Source organism: Strigops habroptila, chromosome 2, assembly GCF_004027225.2.
Source record: "Strigops habroptila isolate Jane chromosome 2, bStrHab1.2.pri, whole genome shotgun sequence".
NCBI classification, from domain to species: Eukaryota; Metazoa; Chordata; class Aves; order Psittaciformes; family Psittacidae; genus Strigops; species Strigops habroptila.
In genome coordinates, this window is record NC_044278.2 from 118,913,832 (window position 1) to 118,930,587 (window position 16,756).

Below are 16,756 nucleotides of genomic sequence, written 5' to 3' on the forward strand. Positions count from 1 at the left end.
TCTGAAGTGGATGCACTGGATTTTGTCCAGCCTCTCTGCCCCCTTCCAAGCTGCAAGGTGTTCGTACTCTAAAAACTACCATCACAATTTGCACTAATGGGAACCTTTCTAATGATCTTGACAGATGAAAGTTTGAAAGGGCTTTGGAAAGAGCTTTGTTTCTTTTCCGTGCAGGTGATCCTTCCAGGCTGGAGTTGAGCATATGGGCAGCACAGCAGACACAAAGTTTTCAGATCAGCTGCTGGTGCATCCCATTCGTGTGGATAGACAGACATATAATAAACTCCAATGGAGCCAGGCTGAGAGAGCTGGGCTGGGGCAGCCTGGAAAGAGAAGGCTCCTGAAGGGGAGACCTTAGAGCAGCTCCAGTGCCTAAAGGGGCTCCAGGAAAGCTGGAGAGGGGCTTTGGACAAGGGCCTGTAGGGACAGGCCAAGGGGAATGGCTTTAACCTGCCAGAGGGGAGACTGAGGTGAGCTCTGAGGCAGAAGCTCTTCCCTGTGAGGGTGCTGAGGCGCTGGCACAGACTTTTCCCAGAGAAGCTGTGGCTGCCCCATCCCTGGCAGTGTTCAAGGCCAGGTTGGACACAGGGGCTTGGAGCAACCTGCTCTAGTGGAAGGTGTCCCTGCCCGTGGCAGGGGGTTGGGACTGGATGAGCTTTAAGCTCCCTTCAAACCCAAACCAGTCTGTGGTTCTATGAAACTGTCCTGGTTTGGGGTGGTATTTAGCTGCCAGCTGGGGTTAAACCACAGCAGAAACCATTGTGGCACTGTCTGTATAGTAATGCCAAGCTCTGAGCAAGGGAATTCCAAGCAAATGTAGCTAGTGATTACTCCAACAGACACATTTGTAAATGCTCTGTTGAATTTATTTTAGACAAAACCGAACTGTATAGAATTGGAAAAGAAATTAGTTCTTTTTAATGACTGTAAGCACAAGCAAAAGGCTTTTCTACTGTCAAATTATCTCCTCCTTACGGACACAGAAAGGAAATCAAAATTAGCCCAGAGAAGAAGAATCCTTGTTAGGAACTTCATTTAATACATTAGGAATTGTTTCTTCTCTGGGAAGCTTTTAACTCCCATCCCAGAAAGCACAGAGATCCAATTAAGCATCAAAGAGAAAAACCTAATCCTGCACTTTGGGATATTTATTTTTATGCAGCAAATCTCAGTGCCAAGGCTGAAGTCCATCAATACCTGGCATTTCATATCCTGTGATTCCACAGCAAGAGACAGTGTAAAATAAAGTTCAGAATAATAAATAAAAGGAAGATTGACAGGGTACAAAAGTAAATCACAGCTATAGAAGAGATTCTTTAGACACCATGTGGTGGTCAGTCCCTAGCATTTAAAGCAAGAATGAAAATGGGGTATAAATATTGTAGAAACCAGAGGCTGATAAAAGGCGGCAGACCAGTTTAATGGAATTTCATCTCCCTGAGTTATAGCTTTTCAGACAGGAGCTGGAAAACCTTTATGCAAATCTGAAGCAAGCTGAAATTGCACTCAGAAGAGAGATTTCTTTTGACAGACATCCCAATTGTACCACTGTACATGGTGCAGCTGCACAGATTGGGTAAGAGCTGTGATCCATTAGCACAGGGATTGCTAATGACTGCTCCTGTTCTTCCTGTTCCTATTTCTAGCAAGAACTCCCAAGAGTCCCATTGTGTAGGTGCTGTATGTTTACAGAGTAAGAGGCTCAGACATACATCAGTTGAAGTATTTTACTATACCTAACTCCTTCGTTACTCATTTTAGAGATGGAAAGTGAGTTGAGGGCAGTTATGGGACAGATCTGCTGGATTTGCTCAACAGCTGCTCTGTGAACATTTCATCTCCAGGTTAGGCAGCTCGGAGCTGCCTGCATTCCTGATCTGAACTCCAGAGACAGATGAGACCCAGCAGAGGATTTGCAGAAGCCTTTCAGTTAAACACAAAGCTGCTTATGCAAGCAAAGAACTAAACACCAGAAGGAAAATGGGGGAAAGGGCTGAGGTGGGGTTAATCTTTTGTGTCTAGTTGAGGGCCAGAGATGGGTGCTTTCTTTTATTAGGGATTTCCACTAACTCCTCTCCTAGATATAGACAGCTCAGCCAGCTCAACCGCTTAGGGTGAAAACTCTCTGCTCTGCTGTCATGCACATGTTTTATGCCTTCTTTTGCACATACCCATCCTTTTCTGCAAGTGCAGAGTTGTCCCTTCTGCACACATATTGAACACCTTTACTCAGTCCTCCTTCTGCAGCAAACATCAGCATTTAGGCCAACTCAGGCATCCTCGTTATGGTCATGCTGTAATGCAGGATGTGCATTTCCCGGTGCAGGCACTCTGGGATGCTCCTTAGGGCTTCAGGTTCAGCAGGTGAAAACTCAGGTGTCCGATCATAGGATCACAGAACCCCAGGTTGGAAGGGACCTCAAGGATCATCTGGTCCAACCTCTCTAGGCAAAGCATGACCTAGACTAGATGTCCCAGCACCCTGTCCAGCCCAGTCTTTACAGTGTCCAACGCTGGGGAGTCACCGCTTCCCTGGGGAGATTACTCCAATGGCTGATTGTTCTCATTGGGAAAATTTTCCTCTTATGTCCAACTGGAATCTCCCCAGGAGTAAATTCTACCCATTACCTGTCTTTTCTACGTGACTCCCTGTAAAAAGTGAATCTCCATTTTCTCTGTAGCCACCCTTTAAATACTGGACCAAGTCCTGAGTCACGTTTGAAAACCATTGCTGAAGGTCAGTGTCCATCCTGATGATGATAGCAAAGCTGATGCATTCATTTTCAGTCTCTGGAGAGCATCCTTCAATCTTGATTTCCTCATCCAAGGAAAGAAAAGAAAGAACTGTTACCTTTCAGAGAGATCTGGTTTGCTGAGCTATATAATATGCATTTTGATCTTTGAGTGGACAGTTGTCTCAGTACCAGACGCTTGATTACACTCATAAAAGCAAACAGGTTTTATATTTATTGGCATAAATAATAATTATAATTTCTACATTAGTAATATTTGCATAATTCATGTCTGGTTTAAAAATAGGTAAACAAATTATTTGTATAAAGGCATTAAATTATGCAGCCCTTGCTTTTCAGGTGTGATCTCTGAAGGCAAAAACACATGACCTTCAATTAATGACACTGATGCAAGTTGTACAACTATTCCCCAGTCTCTACTGAAACAGGATGGTTTTCAGAGGATTTCATGCTGCAGATTTGTTACTGACAAGGACAGCAAGTTCAGACCTCACCTTTCAGCTTTTGTCTTGCTCCACAGTTCGAACCTTTCCTTATAACACTTGTAAAAAGGATGGTTTTAAAAGCTAATGAGCTTTACGTCTTCTTCAGTTCCAGCAGAGGAGTTCATATGTCACTACTTACGAGTTATCAAATCACATAAATGAGTTTCATAACACTGCAAAATGTCTTTTATTATGAATGTATTTAGCACTTTGCTGCTGTCTAAATCATCCCGATCATGAACCTTGTGGGTTTTCCATCCATATCTTTATATTAGATGATTTTTCCAGACATTTCCCATAACTTCCCTTCTAAAACAAATGCAGGCTGCGAAAACAAGGCTTTAGCTCCTCACCAGGCTCAGCTTTTTAGCTCTGTGCAGTGTCTCTTCCCTTGCTTCTTTTCCTCAAAGATCTGTCTGAGGCTGGAAACTGCCTCAGATGAAGCAACTTGAAATGGGAAAACCTCAGTTAAGACAGATGATTGTTAATTATTAAATTCTCTATTAATATGTTGAAGGTCAGTGGAACTGCCCCAGTTTGCAGGAAGCTCTCAGCAATTTCACCTGCTCTTATATTTTAGCACTAAATCCATATTTATTAAAGGATTTAGCAGGCAGGTCAGAAGCAGCTAAATCTCTGCTTCTGCGTCACATGAATGCTAAAGGAAAACGTTCATCTGCATTGCTCTCCTCTAAGCTGGAAAGCTTTAAAGTGTTGTCAAGCCAATTTTAGGATTTTAGGGGGATAGGGGTAAACATGTAAAAATGGATTTGCCATAAATGAAGCACAAATTGACATCATTATCCCTTTCCCAACCCAATTCTTTAATGCTATGTGAATATAATAGGGAATTCTGGTTGACGCCACTTCCTATGTTGGCAGCTACCGTGTCTGTTACATCAATTAAAAAGGGCCACGAACAAAGCATTACACTGCTGGCTAGTGTTTGATAGGTTTCTTTTCCCTCTTCTGGAATATCAAAGGCAATATAGCAGACGTTTTCTTCTCAAGGGGACAGATTTGGGGCAGGTTTTAGCAGGATATGCAAAAAAAGAAAGCGAAAGAAAGAATCAGGTACAACGGTTTTATTTGTATGAGTAATTGCTTTAGTATTCTTACTTCTGAAGTGCTGTTAATGGACTGTGACCTCGTTACACCTGGCACAGAGCAAACACAGAACAAAAAGGATAATCTTGGCCTAGGATAGTTGAGATTCTTAAGCAGTAAGTGAACAACAACAGACGGAGACATGCAGGTGGAGGTGGAATAAAATAACACAGTTTTCATCAGTGCAATATGGAGAAGTTAAGGCACATCAACAGCTACGGTCGAGATTTTGGACAGGTTTCAAGGGGGATTAGGATTTTTAAGAGAGGCTTGAGGAATCCTGAGGCAACTTTTGCAGAGCAGAGGGAAATCTCCCTTCAGATCATGAGGGGATAATGAAAAACAAAAGCCATTTCACTAAAAACTAGCCAGGAGGCAGTTGAGGCAGGCCTCAAGGGCTGGTTTCCATTAGGGATGAGCAGTGATGGAATAGAACAGGTCCTGAAACTGAAGATAAATCGCTTATTTTTGGATTATTTGCATGAAAATTAACCAGAATCCTGTTATAATGGCATTATCTTTTTGTAAGCATAATGTTTATGATGCATTTGAGACTGATGAACCACCCAAAACTCAACCATGCCTTCAGCAAAGGCTGCTCCAGGAGTTCTCCCTGAGAGAGGCTTCAGGTAAATCACCTCTGGAGCTACCTGTCTTTCCTCCTTGACCCACAGAGGGCAACTAGGCTCAATTTAATTCTTCAGGTAAGAGTGGGATGTAAGGTGAGGTGAAACCAAGCAATGGAAGACATCAGTCCTAGACAGTAACGTGGTGAAAACCCAGGTGGTAGAGTAGAAATGAACTCAATTCCTTAGATAAAACCATGCAACCATGAAACATTGTTAAGTGCAAATGTCAAGGAGGAAAATACAGGGTATTTACTCAAAAGTCCAGGAATTTTCCACAGAGGTGCAGGGGCTGATTGTAGCTTCTGAAGACAGTAAACCCCATATTTCCTCTTAGAATTGGGCGCCAGCTTTGCTCAGAAGATCCCCTTCCTTCAAGGAACTACAGGCAGCCTTGAGAGCTGCACGGCAAGATGAAGTATAAAGCACAATGCACCTCTAGGAAAGGATAAGGAATGGCTGAGCTGTTCATACAAACAGTGGAAGAGATTAAAGATGAAAGGAAATATTTAGTCACCTTTTGGGAACAGCTGGTGTGAAAATATTTAACAGGCAGGTTCTTTTATGCACAAGCACAGCATTCTAACTAAGCTTAAATGGGCAGGAGCAATGTAATGCAGCTGGCCAGCCTTTGAATACTGTAGTAGGAGAATTAAAAGCTTTCCTTCTCATTTGCTCACGCAGCTCAGATGGGAGCTAATCATGTCCTCTAATTTTAACAACAGAATGGGGAAATGTACCAAAAAAAATTGCAGCTTGTAATAAGACAAGAGGTGGCAAATTCTGTCCCCAGGACTGAATGAGGACAGAACGATTCACCTGCCCTTTTCTGTAATCAGCCTTAAATCGTCTTGAGCTGCCCGAAAAGACCTGTATTTAAGTGGAAACTTAATCTGAAATCCATTTTGATCATTTCTTTGAGTGCCAGCAGTAAAGTAAAAGCTACTCTGACTATTTAATCACCCATTAGAAACCTGTGAGCGTTTAAGAGCGCCGTGTTATAATGGGCCAGGGCGTGCAGCAGGATGTGTGTTGTAAGGCTATTTAAATTGTATGGTACCCATCTATCTTTAAACTGGCAGCTAAATGGAAGATTTAGATTTGAAAGTTCCTGGCTCCTGGTTCCCTGTCAGAAATAATTAAACTACATTTTAGGGAGACTGTCGTAAGTAGTTTGCTTCACAAGTGTTTCTCGCATCTGAGGGTCTTTATTACAGCTCTTGGGGCCTGGGAATCCAAACCACCTTAATATCCATTATATATGAATTATACATTCATAATCTGGAGGCTGCACTCTCTTGCACAGCCAGTGGTATGGCTGGGGCCTCAGCTGGGTGGGAGATGAAACCCCAAATGTTCCCAGTGTTCTGGGTTAGCCTAAGCTCTGTTGGGTTTAGATCATGCGGTGCATGTCCCTGGCCTGTGTGTGCAAAACTGCTCCTTGGCAGTATGTTATGAGGAATATTGCAGTTGAGATGTAAATGTCCCAATGGGTTTTCCATCCCTTTTCACAGGAATGACTCCACAGAGATTCTGCCTTTCAGAAAGTGCTTCATTTTTAATTTCTTCCCTGTTTTTTGAATGTCACTCCATTATCCTACTTTCACGCCTTTAAATAACTCCAAGAAGGTTTCTATCTCTCAAAATATCTTCCTTTTGTCTTTACATTTTTTCCTCCACCGTCAACCTGTAGATATCTGACCTACTATGAGCTGCATTTCCCTGTCTTATAGACAGGACACAAGACTGGATATCAGGACATCAAGGAGGTCCTGTGCCTTTCACAGACTTCATATATGCCTGTAGCCCCTTTTACTTCTTTATGCCTCGTTATTTTACCTGCAAGGTCCTGCACCTAGGTTGAGGCAACCCCTGGTATGATCAATACAGGCTGGGGGAAGAGGTGCCAAGTTCAACGCATATGAATAAAGAATGGAAACTAACAAAGAGAGGACTGGTTTCAGATCATCATTTGAGTTGCCCTATGGTGAAAGACTGCTGGGAAGTACCAGAGGCTACAATAACAGTTTCCTAGTTTGGGCAGGGGGTAACAAGCACACATGGTTGGGCTCCAGCCCTTTAGCAAGTTGATAATTGCCCATCCGTTATATCCGTAATGGACACTGTAGTATGGTTTTACTTCCTTTGCACCTAGGAGCTGTGAAAATCTCTGTCTCGATGTCAGATGCAAAGTAAAAACTTCTGACAACAACTCAAGAGTCCTTCCTTGCCCGTGTCTTAACTATTTGATAGTGTAATTTCAATACAACTTGCATTAGATTGTTACATTTCGACAGCAAGTGGTATGTGCACATCCTCATATCCTTGGTTTAAGCACCCAGCGTGCCCAAATACTTTTGCAAGTTTGACTCTAAATGGGACAGACAAGTTCCCGAATGTCTTAAGCATATTTAGGCTCCAAAGTTCTTTCATTAGAGATTTAAATATATAGGGCTAAATGTTTGAGAGGGCTTGGAGACATCATCTGAGACACTGCAGCAAATGGAGTTTAACTGGAAACTGCTCCACCACCCTGAGCTGTAGAGTAAGCAGGAGCTAGATGTGTTCGTGTCTCTTTTGGACAATAAGATGTTTTCTAGACACGCAAAGCTTTGCTATTATTATTATCCTAGTTACCACTGCCTAAAGAACTGTCTCTGATCCTTGGAGGCAAGAATCCATTTCAGCATAAGGGGTGAAGACCTCGCAGCTCTCTCCTATGGTTCAAAACCTTCCTTCTGGAGTTGAAATGGATGTTCCAACCCTGTATGAAGAGCATGTAGAAGTCCCCAAACAGCCCGAGCTTCCTGTTCCTGGTGGTGTTAATTAGCAAAAGACTAAATGCAGCTTGAGTAAGGCTGAATTTCAGTCAGGTGTGATGCTAATGCAGGCTGAGTAGTTCTGAATATTTTATGTGCAGTCAGTGACCCGGAGTAAATGTCTTGTATAATACCAGTTCCCCCTCCACCCCAGGCCTCTGAATCCTGCACTTAATATGCTCAAAGGCACAAAGAGAGGCGCTGAAGATGGGCTGGTGTCTGAGATATTCATTCTGGAGGTACATAATGGGGAGAACACAGAGAAAATGTACTCTGCAGAGTACCCTGGTACCCCTTCCTGGGCTTCCAGCCCAGCCCTGCTCAGCATTTCTTCTATTCCCATCTTGTCTCCACTCTTCCTAAGGGGAACTGTGTCCCTACCCTGTAAAATCTATGAAATGGCTCAGTCAAGCAGAAGGTTTGAGTCCAAAACATTCAGGAAAGTTCAATCACGTTTAGAAGCACCAGGCAGAGAGAAGCAGACCTGATAGCCTAAAATACAGTCTGAATTGCCTCTCTTCTGCAGTCATGGTTTATGAGAGGTTGAAGGTGAGCAGTCAGGTGATGAGCCTGGAGAAGAAGAAATAGATTCATTTCATTTCATATGCAGTATAACACCACATCAGTACTTGGTTTTATTTTTATCCTTGAAACCAGCCCTGTATAGTAATAGTAGTAACAGGCACTTTAACACCTGACTTTTGCGTACCTGTTCTCCACCAACTCCCAGTTTTTCCACATGGATACAGTGCAGATGAAAACATCAAGTCTCCCAAATTCATGCCAAGGGCAGCCAAAAGCCTAGTGCTTAGCAAAAATATGGTGCATAGCTGTGTCCTCATGTCCACTGAGGCTTATGGAGGGTGGGAAGACCAGCACCCCTGAGAAGCTGTTGTGAAATAAGTGGTTTGGGGTTGCTGGATGAACGAACATCAAAGGTATCAGCAAAAGCAGTTTTAATATGATTTATAATACATTGATATATGATATAGCTGACAGAGGGGAGGTTGAGATGAGCTCTGAGGCAGAAGCTCTTCCCTGTGAGGGTGCTGAGGCGCTGGCCCAGACTTTTCCCAGAGAAGCTGTGGCTGCCCCATCCCTCGCAGTGTTCAAGGCCAGGTTGGACACAGGGGCTTGGAGCAACCTGCTCTAGTGGAAGGTGTCCCTGCCCGTGGCAGGGGGTTGGAACTGGGTGAGCTTTAAGGTCACTTCCAACCCAAACTACTCTGGGATTCTATGATTCCATAAAGGCACAAATTAACAGAATTTGATGGCAAGGTTCCTTCTATTACTTATTACACGAATGAAGCATATAAAGGAAAATCAAGGTAAAATCAAGCTAAAGACGATACAGAGACTGAAAGCACACAGGATAATGTAGACCCTCCCACTGCGTGATGAGGTTTCTAAACTCCTGCTGGAGCCTAGGATGTGGCTGGATCTAGTCTTAGCCTCAGACTTGGACAATGGTAAATGTCTAATGGAATGTATAACAGGAAAATTGAGGTATAATCAAGCTAAAATGTGGTTCTGGCAACCAGAGCTCGAGCTAATTCAAGATGTCCCTGCTCATTGCAGCGGGGTTGGGCTAGATGAGCTTTGAAGGTCTCATCCAACCCATCTATTCTATGATTCTGTGATTCTATGATAAAATGATTTATATAGAGACCAAAGATGAAAAGGGTAAAGGAGACCATCCCATTGAGTGATGAGGTTCAGAGTGGACTCCCATGCTTTCTAAGCTCTTAACAGAGCCTACGTGTGGCTGAATCCAATCTGAGACTCAGACTAGTCATGCATACCTGTGCCCCATGCCCAGTGGGGCTCGCGGAGGGTGGGAAGGCCAGCACCCCTGAAAAGCCAATGTCCTTTAGCTCTTGGAGGTAAGTACTGAAATATCCAGCTGTGACTCCTTGCTTCTGTTAACTCTAATAAGACTTGAGAACAAGCACCATCCTATCAACTCCAGTGCGTGTAGCTCACAAAAAGAGCAGGGTGGTACCTCCACAAATACCTGAGGAGGGATTTTTAATGGGTTGTAGGAGAACAGGGACACTACAGATGTGCAGACTCAGTAGAAATAGAAATATTCTGTATTAATTTTAAACAGAGAAGCAGGGTTTTAATGAATCCCATCCCCAGAACTGTGGGTTAACAAGCCATAAACAGGCTTTGCCAACACTCAACTTTAGCATCAGTAGTTTTATCAGCACATTGTTTCCACACTTAACCAGATTTTAATTAAATGTGGCTTTTGTTCTGCTTATTGGAAGAGCCTTCCCCATTGGATTTGGTGATCACAAAAGCTCAAGGAGTGCCAGAGAATTAGAAAGCAAATAGGAGGATCAATCACAGCAGACCTCTGCAATCCATGTCCATCTCTTTTTTTTTTTTTGTAATATACTTATTAGATTCTTATTGTCAGGAAGGATTAGTGTTGGGAGCTCCAGGAATTCCTTTCATTGCCCCATAAGGCGAGGTAGTGAAGTGTGGCTGCTTTCCTGAACAATAACACTCTGTTTTTTGCCCCCCTCTCCCTTCTCTCCACCCATATCCCTTCCTCTCTCTTCTCTCCTCTCCCACAGAGATTTGTGCAGCGGACTGCGGAGGACATGGCGTTTGTGTCGGAGGCACCTGCCGCTGCGAGGAGGGATGGATGGGCACAGCCTGTGACCAGCGAGCGTGTCACCCACGCTGCAATGAGCACGGGACATGCCGGGATGGCAAGTGTGAATGCAGCCCGGGCTGGAATGGAGAGCACTGCACTATTGGTAGGGAGAAAGAAAAACCGACTCCTTTTCAAAGAGTAACTGATGATCAGGGAGGAGAAAAGGCGCATGCTTAATTGAATATGTGTGACTTAGTGTAGCATGAGCACCTTTGTTCTTGGATTTCCAGTTCTGACATCATACATTTCCATGTGGGAACAAGGCAAAATGTCCTTTCATTTGTTGATGACATGGCTATGTAGATATATTTGATTGTCAGACATGAAGTACACCTATGCGGTGTTTGGTCTCATAGAGACGAGCCGTCAAATGTCAGCTGGATGCTTTTAAAAACATCCCACTTTGCCTCTTTCAAAAGGTCTTTCTGTGGCCTCCAAGACTTCTCTCTACTATGGTGACAGCATTTTCAGAACCATGCATCTGATTTAAAGTTTTCTTCCTTTTTATTTGCTCCATGATTTGCACTTCCACTTTGCTTGCCAGCCTAAAGGAGGAAACTGCAGTCAGATGACTTCTGGCTGGTATTTAACTCTGTCTTGCTTATCCCTTGTCTGCTCTGCTACCTTTTTAACCATTTCATTTCCTTCACCCTTTGGTTTTGTATTCCTAATGCACCTGGCACTTATCTTGAGCTCTTGGTGTCATGCCTGTTATTTCTATTAACAAGGTGTCACCAATATGCCCCAAATAATGCAAAGAGGTGCGCTTCTTATGTTAAGCAATTTGCAGCATCATTAATGAACTGGCTTTGGCTTTACCTTCCTCCTTCATCTTGCTTAACTCCTTGATGCATTTTCCCTTCTTCCTTTTTCATGTATTCAACCCCTTTAGTCCCCATTCCATCAGTAGCATTAAAACTCCCTAGATACCCTTTATTACACGTTAATGGCAAACTAAATTAGTGAATCCAGTTCTACTCTCCATAATGCCTGTGTGGACCTGAAAAATAGCAGTTGACTTTAGAAGAGTTGTTCCACAGTGAGAATTCTCCTCCGGTCATTTTGGTTTCATCAACTTTATTTAAAGGTAAGAAAATTTACCTCTGTGTTGCTTTCATTCTGCCATGATACATATAAATCACACTACATCAAAATTAACCACTAGCAATACCTGGGTGAATGTCCACATAGTTATCCATGTGGATTATCAACTTAGTTACATGTAGACATCACTTTTAGACATCACTTTCTTTGCTTGAACACCACGTAAGTTTGCACACACACAGACAGGAAATGAAGCCTGATCACAATATGTTAATTCCATCATTAGGGTAATGGTACAAACCATATCTGTGGCTCAATTCTACTCATCATTTATTTATGCTAATGTCACCCTACCACATTATGGCCTCCACATGCATCCCCTAATGAAAAATATCTAGCTCTTAAAACTTCCTCTGTCTCATTAGACATTACATTCTGCTTTCTTTGCTATGGCCCTAGCAGCTTTCATTTCTTTTCATGAGGAAGGGATTAAAAAACCCCTCTTTTAAATGACTTTAAAATGAAAAGAGAGCAATCCTGTGTTAATTGGAACCCCATGTTTCTAGAATATTATTTTATAGCCTTGCGTTCAAGCACTTTGATTCGGGAAGCAACACAGATTCATGGAAGGGTTTTAACAAAAAATAAGTTCAGCAAAAGGCCCCAAATTCCAGGGGACAATTTGATATGGAAGTCATTTATGCACAAAGAAAGGCCTGATTCATACCTTGAAAAACCAACATGCTTCTAGTTCAGTACATGATATTTCTCCACACAGCCGATACACCCAGACTGTTTTCAGACAACAACCTTTTATCCTTCACAGTAATTCAATTTACCCCATTATTTGTAGTGTTCCTCACTCTGAATATGAAGAACCCATGTTATCATGGGAAAGGCCAGCACTGCAATGCAGTCAGCATCGAGATTTTACTGGTGCACACTATCACTTGGTGTGGTGCCACCTTCCTATTGCAGTGCTGCCTTGGTTTAGGAATCATTCTTTAGAGTGCAGGAGCAATTTCATTTCTTTTCACTTCCCCCCCCCCCACTCCTCATCTTCTTGCATGATGATTTAGCAACAAATTTGTCCATAGTCTCATGCCTCTGAAGCTGCAAACAGTATTTCCTACAGAATAGTTCATTGATAAATGTGTGGAATATAAAGGAGATTTGGCAAAGTCATAAATATCCAAGAAAATTGAATAGCTTTAGCAGGAGTAATAAGCTAGTTATATTGGCACAGATGAAAGGACATTGACTTGGAATTACATTAAGTATGTGGAAAGCATTCCCCTTGTCCTTGTGTAATTTCCCTGCATGGCAACTTGTTCTGTTGACAGTAATGTCTGTGTCATGGCCTGGTTTGCTTTAGCACTGACAAGCATAAAACCCCATTGCTGAAGTGATGCTTTAACAACATTGCCATGTGTGCAGGTAACATGGTAGAAATGGATGATACAAGTAAAGGACACTTCTTCCATTTCCTGCTGAGCATGTTTGAGAGTAAGAAATCCTTTTGTTTTGTAGGTTATAGGAGGCTCTTTGTTAACGGTGTTCAAGGGAACTCTAATCCGAGCGGATTAATTTTGTTTGCTGATACAAAGGGTCGTGTCACCAAATACGCTAGCTTGATTGCTCACATTCAGGGATTTCATTAGAGGAACCCAAGTTAATTCCCAACCAGGAAATCGATGCAGAAGCTTGCATTCATCTTCCTAATTTGGCAAACTTAATGCATCCAGGCAAAAGAGTAGACCAGAAAGTTGATTATTTAACTGCAGGAATCCTGGTTCAGTTGATTTACTCTCATTTCATACCCCAAAACATGACAACAGCCACAATACAACACTCCTATGATGGGCTCTCCAGCATATTCCAACTTTGTCCCCAGTTAGAAACACTGCAAGGATTCAGCTTTCTCCTATTCTGGACCAAACCACATCCAGGGAGCATAGTGGGGTTTAGGAACTTTAGTGTAAAAGTGAAATGAACCCTCTTACTGTGGGTTCTGAAAGGCCAAATTTCAACTTAGCTCCATGATAGGCTGCTCTATGGGATTGATTGGCAGGTAGCACCACCAGAAAATTTCCTGGGTTTAATAGACAATGCCAATGGTATGTGAATCACTCTGTATGATGTTTTACTAGCAACAGGCTGTAATTCTTTGATTCATATTAGGGTTATTTAGCAAAATAATGGCAGAGAGGGCTTCCCTGTGTGCTGGAGTTGGGATGTCCATCATCCTTGAACATCCTGCACACAAGACCAAAGCCATCACTTGAAGTTCAGTTGCTGCACCTCAGTACTACGGGGTCTCTAAAGCGCTGAGGGACCAGCAGTTACCTCTCCAAACACACAACAGCCTACCTAGCCGGATTTTCAGAGCACCTCAGTGCCTAATTCCCATTGATCTCCCCAAAGGCTACATGCTTAATTCCTTTTGAAAATCAGGTCCTAGCACGCAATGGTCATGTGTAGAATAACAAGTACTTAGACAGACAGACAGCCTGACCCACGTGAGCTTCTGCTTTTGGTGCCATGGGGCTGTTTGTTGTTTTCCTTAGCAAAACTCTGATTTTTGAGACATTTGCCCCTCTAAGTTTGCCTTTCATCAGCCTTCCTGCTGAATAACCACACAAGTTCTGAATAGCCAGGGTTGTGTTCAGTGCCTCTTGGTTTCTGCTGGAGCAGCTGGAATCCAGACAAAGCACAGTACAGGTGGCTCCTGGTCTCTTTTCCGCAGCTTGCCAACACATCACTTGTGCCATTTAAATCAAAGCAGCTCAGTCCATGCGCAGCCCAATGTGAAATAAGCCCACCAATGTCTGGTGAAGGTTCTTGCTGCCCAACAGAGCAGATAGTCAGCCCTCTTCAGTGCTCAGGCACATCCACAGCAGAAGCTGATCTGTGTTTGACTCCCTGGCACCCACCCTGCCTGGTTCAGATGGGTATCTTCGAGAAGACCCATGAGAAGAGCCAAGAGAATACCACAGTTGTAGCCGTGGAAAATATGTGCTTGGTGCTTTGTTCCAACATGATTTTGCATCAAGCTGAAGGCAATCTGGCCTTAAGTAGTTTGACAGCATATTTGACAGTAAATATTAAGTAGAGATGAACTTCAAAGATAGGCTTTTCCCTTGCGGCATGAAAGTCTTTTGCCATCAGTGGTTCAGTGATGAACGGCTACTGTCTCCTCTCCTTCAAATCTGTGTGATCCCAATTTAACTCCAGGGATTTCACTGAAGCTCTGTCCACTTCACCCCATGGGGAAGACGAAGGATAAGAATAGTTGGAAAATGAAAAAGGAGAGGGTGCTGGGGAAGAAGTCCTGCCCAAGGACATGTCCCCAGCACATGCCACTACTCCCTTCCCTCCGCTCCTCTCTGCGAGCCAAGAGAAATACTCATTTTATCCTTCTCAATGTCTTTAAGACCAAACAAACCAAGTTAGCTCAGTGAAATGAGAGGGCTTTCAGACTGAAAAATGCTCACAGGAGCTCCCTGTATAGCAGATCTGAAGGGACAGCGTGGACTAGTGGAAGGTGTCCCTGCCCATGGCAGGGGCTTGGAACTGGATGAGCTTTAAGGTCCCTTCTAACCCAAACCCTTCTCTGACAGTGGCTTCTAGGAGAGAGGTGGTGACCTGGAGCTGAGTGCAGTGCCTTTGAGTGCAAGGGACACCTTAGAAAAGTAGCTTTTCTTCTAAGCCCCTAGATAGTTCCTCAGCATATCCTGCATCCTTTCCAAAGGAGTATCTGTAGTTAATTCAAGGCCAGGTTGGACACAGGGGCTTGGAGCAACCTGCTGTAGTGGAAGGTGTCCCTGCCTGTGGCAGGGGGTTGGAACTGGAGGAGCTTTAAGGTCCCTTCCAACCCAAACCATTCTGGGATTCTGTGATAGTGATGCCAGAAGTATAGCATGGGAATGAGACTATACAGGTTTAGAGAAAAAAGATTCATGCTACTGTGGAATATTCCCATAGAAGGTCCCCATTATTTTTCAAATTAGAAAACCAATTTGACATATAACTGACACATCTGGTTGGCAGCTGCCTCCACTGCTGGTATCTGCACCATGACTACTGCCTGAGCTTACAGGTTGGGCTGCTCTGGATGTCAAAATCCAAGAGACACATTCCCAGGCTGGTGGCTGAAGCCACTGTGCAAGTGGGTGGTGATGCTGTGCTTCCTGCATCGCTGCTGCTACAACAGGGTGATGAGTTAATCTCATTCCCAAGCCTCATAACTGCCCCACGCTAGGTTAGCTCTGAGCCTCTGAGCCCTTTCCACTCACTACAACAGTGCTTCGATGCATCCATTAGATTCACAGGAAGGGAAAATCATTCCTGCCAGGACTGTGACCTCTCAGGTGAGCAGTCTGAACCTGAAACAAAGACCTCTTCAAAAGGGTTCCAGGACACAAATGAGAAAGAGATTCCAGGGAACAAGGGATATAACATTTAAGCAGGTAATGAAAGAGAGAAATGCAGCACTTGGAGTTTCTGACTTATTAATAAAGCCCAGATGCTGCCAGGACAGAGAGTGCCGCCTGCCGGCATGTCCGAGAGCTCTCCAAGGCAGGAATCCTGGCTTCTGCTCATGTCTTTGCCACCAACTTTCTGTTTGACCCCTAAAATCAATTAGAAGGTGGTTATCCAAATTAATGTTCCATGGGAATTGGGCACATGGCTGCTCCCACCACATCTGTAACTATCATTTCTTTCCTTTAGCCCTCCTTGGAATGAGTACGTTAATACTTACCTACGTGGTAGAGCTGCCGTGAGGTTAATTTCATATTTGGAAAGAAATTTGATCTGGGGCTAGAGGATGCTGTATGAATGCAATGTGTTACCATTAAGAAGATCCAGGGAAAAGCTTTTCCCAATCTGGTAAGGTAACAGAGCTGTGTGGAATAGTATGAGACAGTCAGGTGAGGTGGAGCACTTCCAAATGACTCTGGTTTTCCTGATGAAAAGCACTCCATAAAACAGAGGCACTACAATATTCTGCCATATATGTATATTTATACATATATATAGTATATATATAAGCGCATAAGTATATATCTAAAGCTTTCCTGTTTCTCTTCCTGATCTTACCGAGCAAAGATGACTGGATGCCTAAACGCAGCCTCCTTGAGCACTGTGACTGAGGAGGGCTGTGCTGCACCCTTCTCCCTTTTTTTCTCTCCTCATAATCAAGGTTTTTCTTTTCATATCACAGCGAACTCTCCTTTGCCTTTCTAGCACCTGC

General features: G+C 43.4%; 1 protein-coding gene across 11 annotated transcripts in view; it reads left to right on the forward strand.

Annotated features, from left to right (window-relative positions):
- Positions 1 to 16,756, forward strand: part of TENM4 (teneurin transmembrane protein 4) — a 1,610,848-nt gene that overhangs the window by 1,465,122 nt on the left and 128,970 nt on the right. For all 11 annotated transcript variants that reach the window (XM_030476261.1, XM_030476262.1, XM_030476263.1 and 8 more), the window contains one exon: positions 10,376 to 10,561. In XM_030476261.1, coding sequence (XP_030332121.1) covers positions 10,376 to 10,561 — 186 coding nt within the window. The remainder of the gene's footprint in view (positions 1 to 10,375; positions 10,562 to 16,756) is intronic.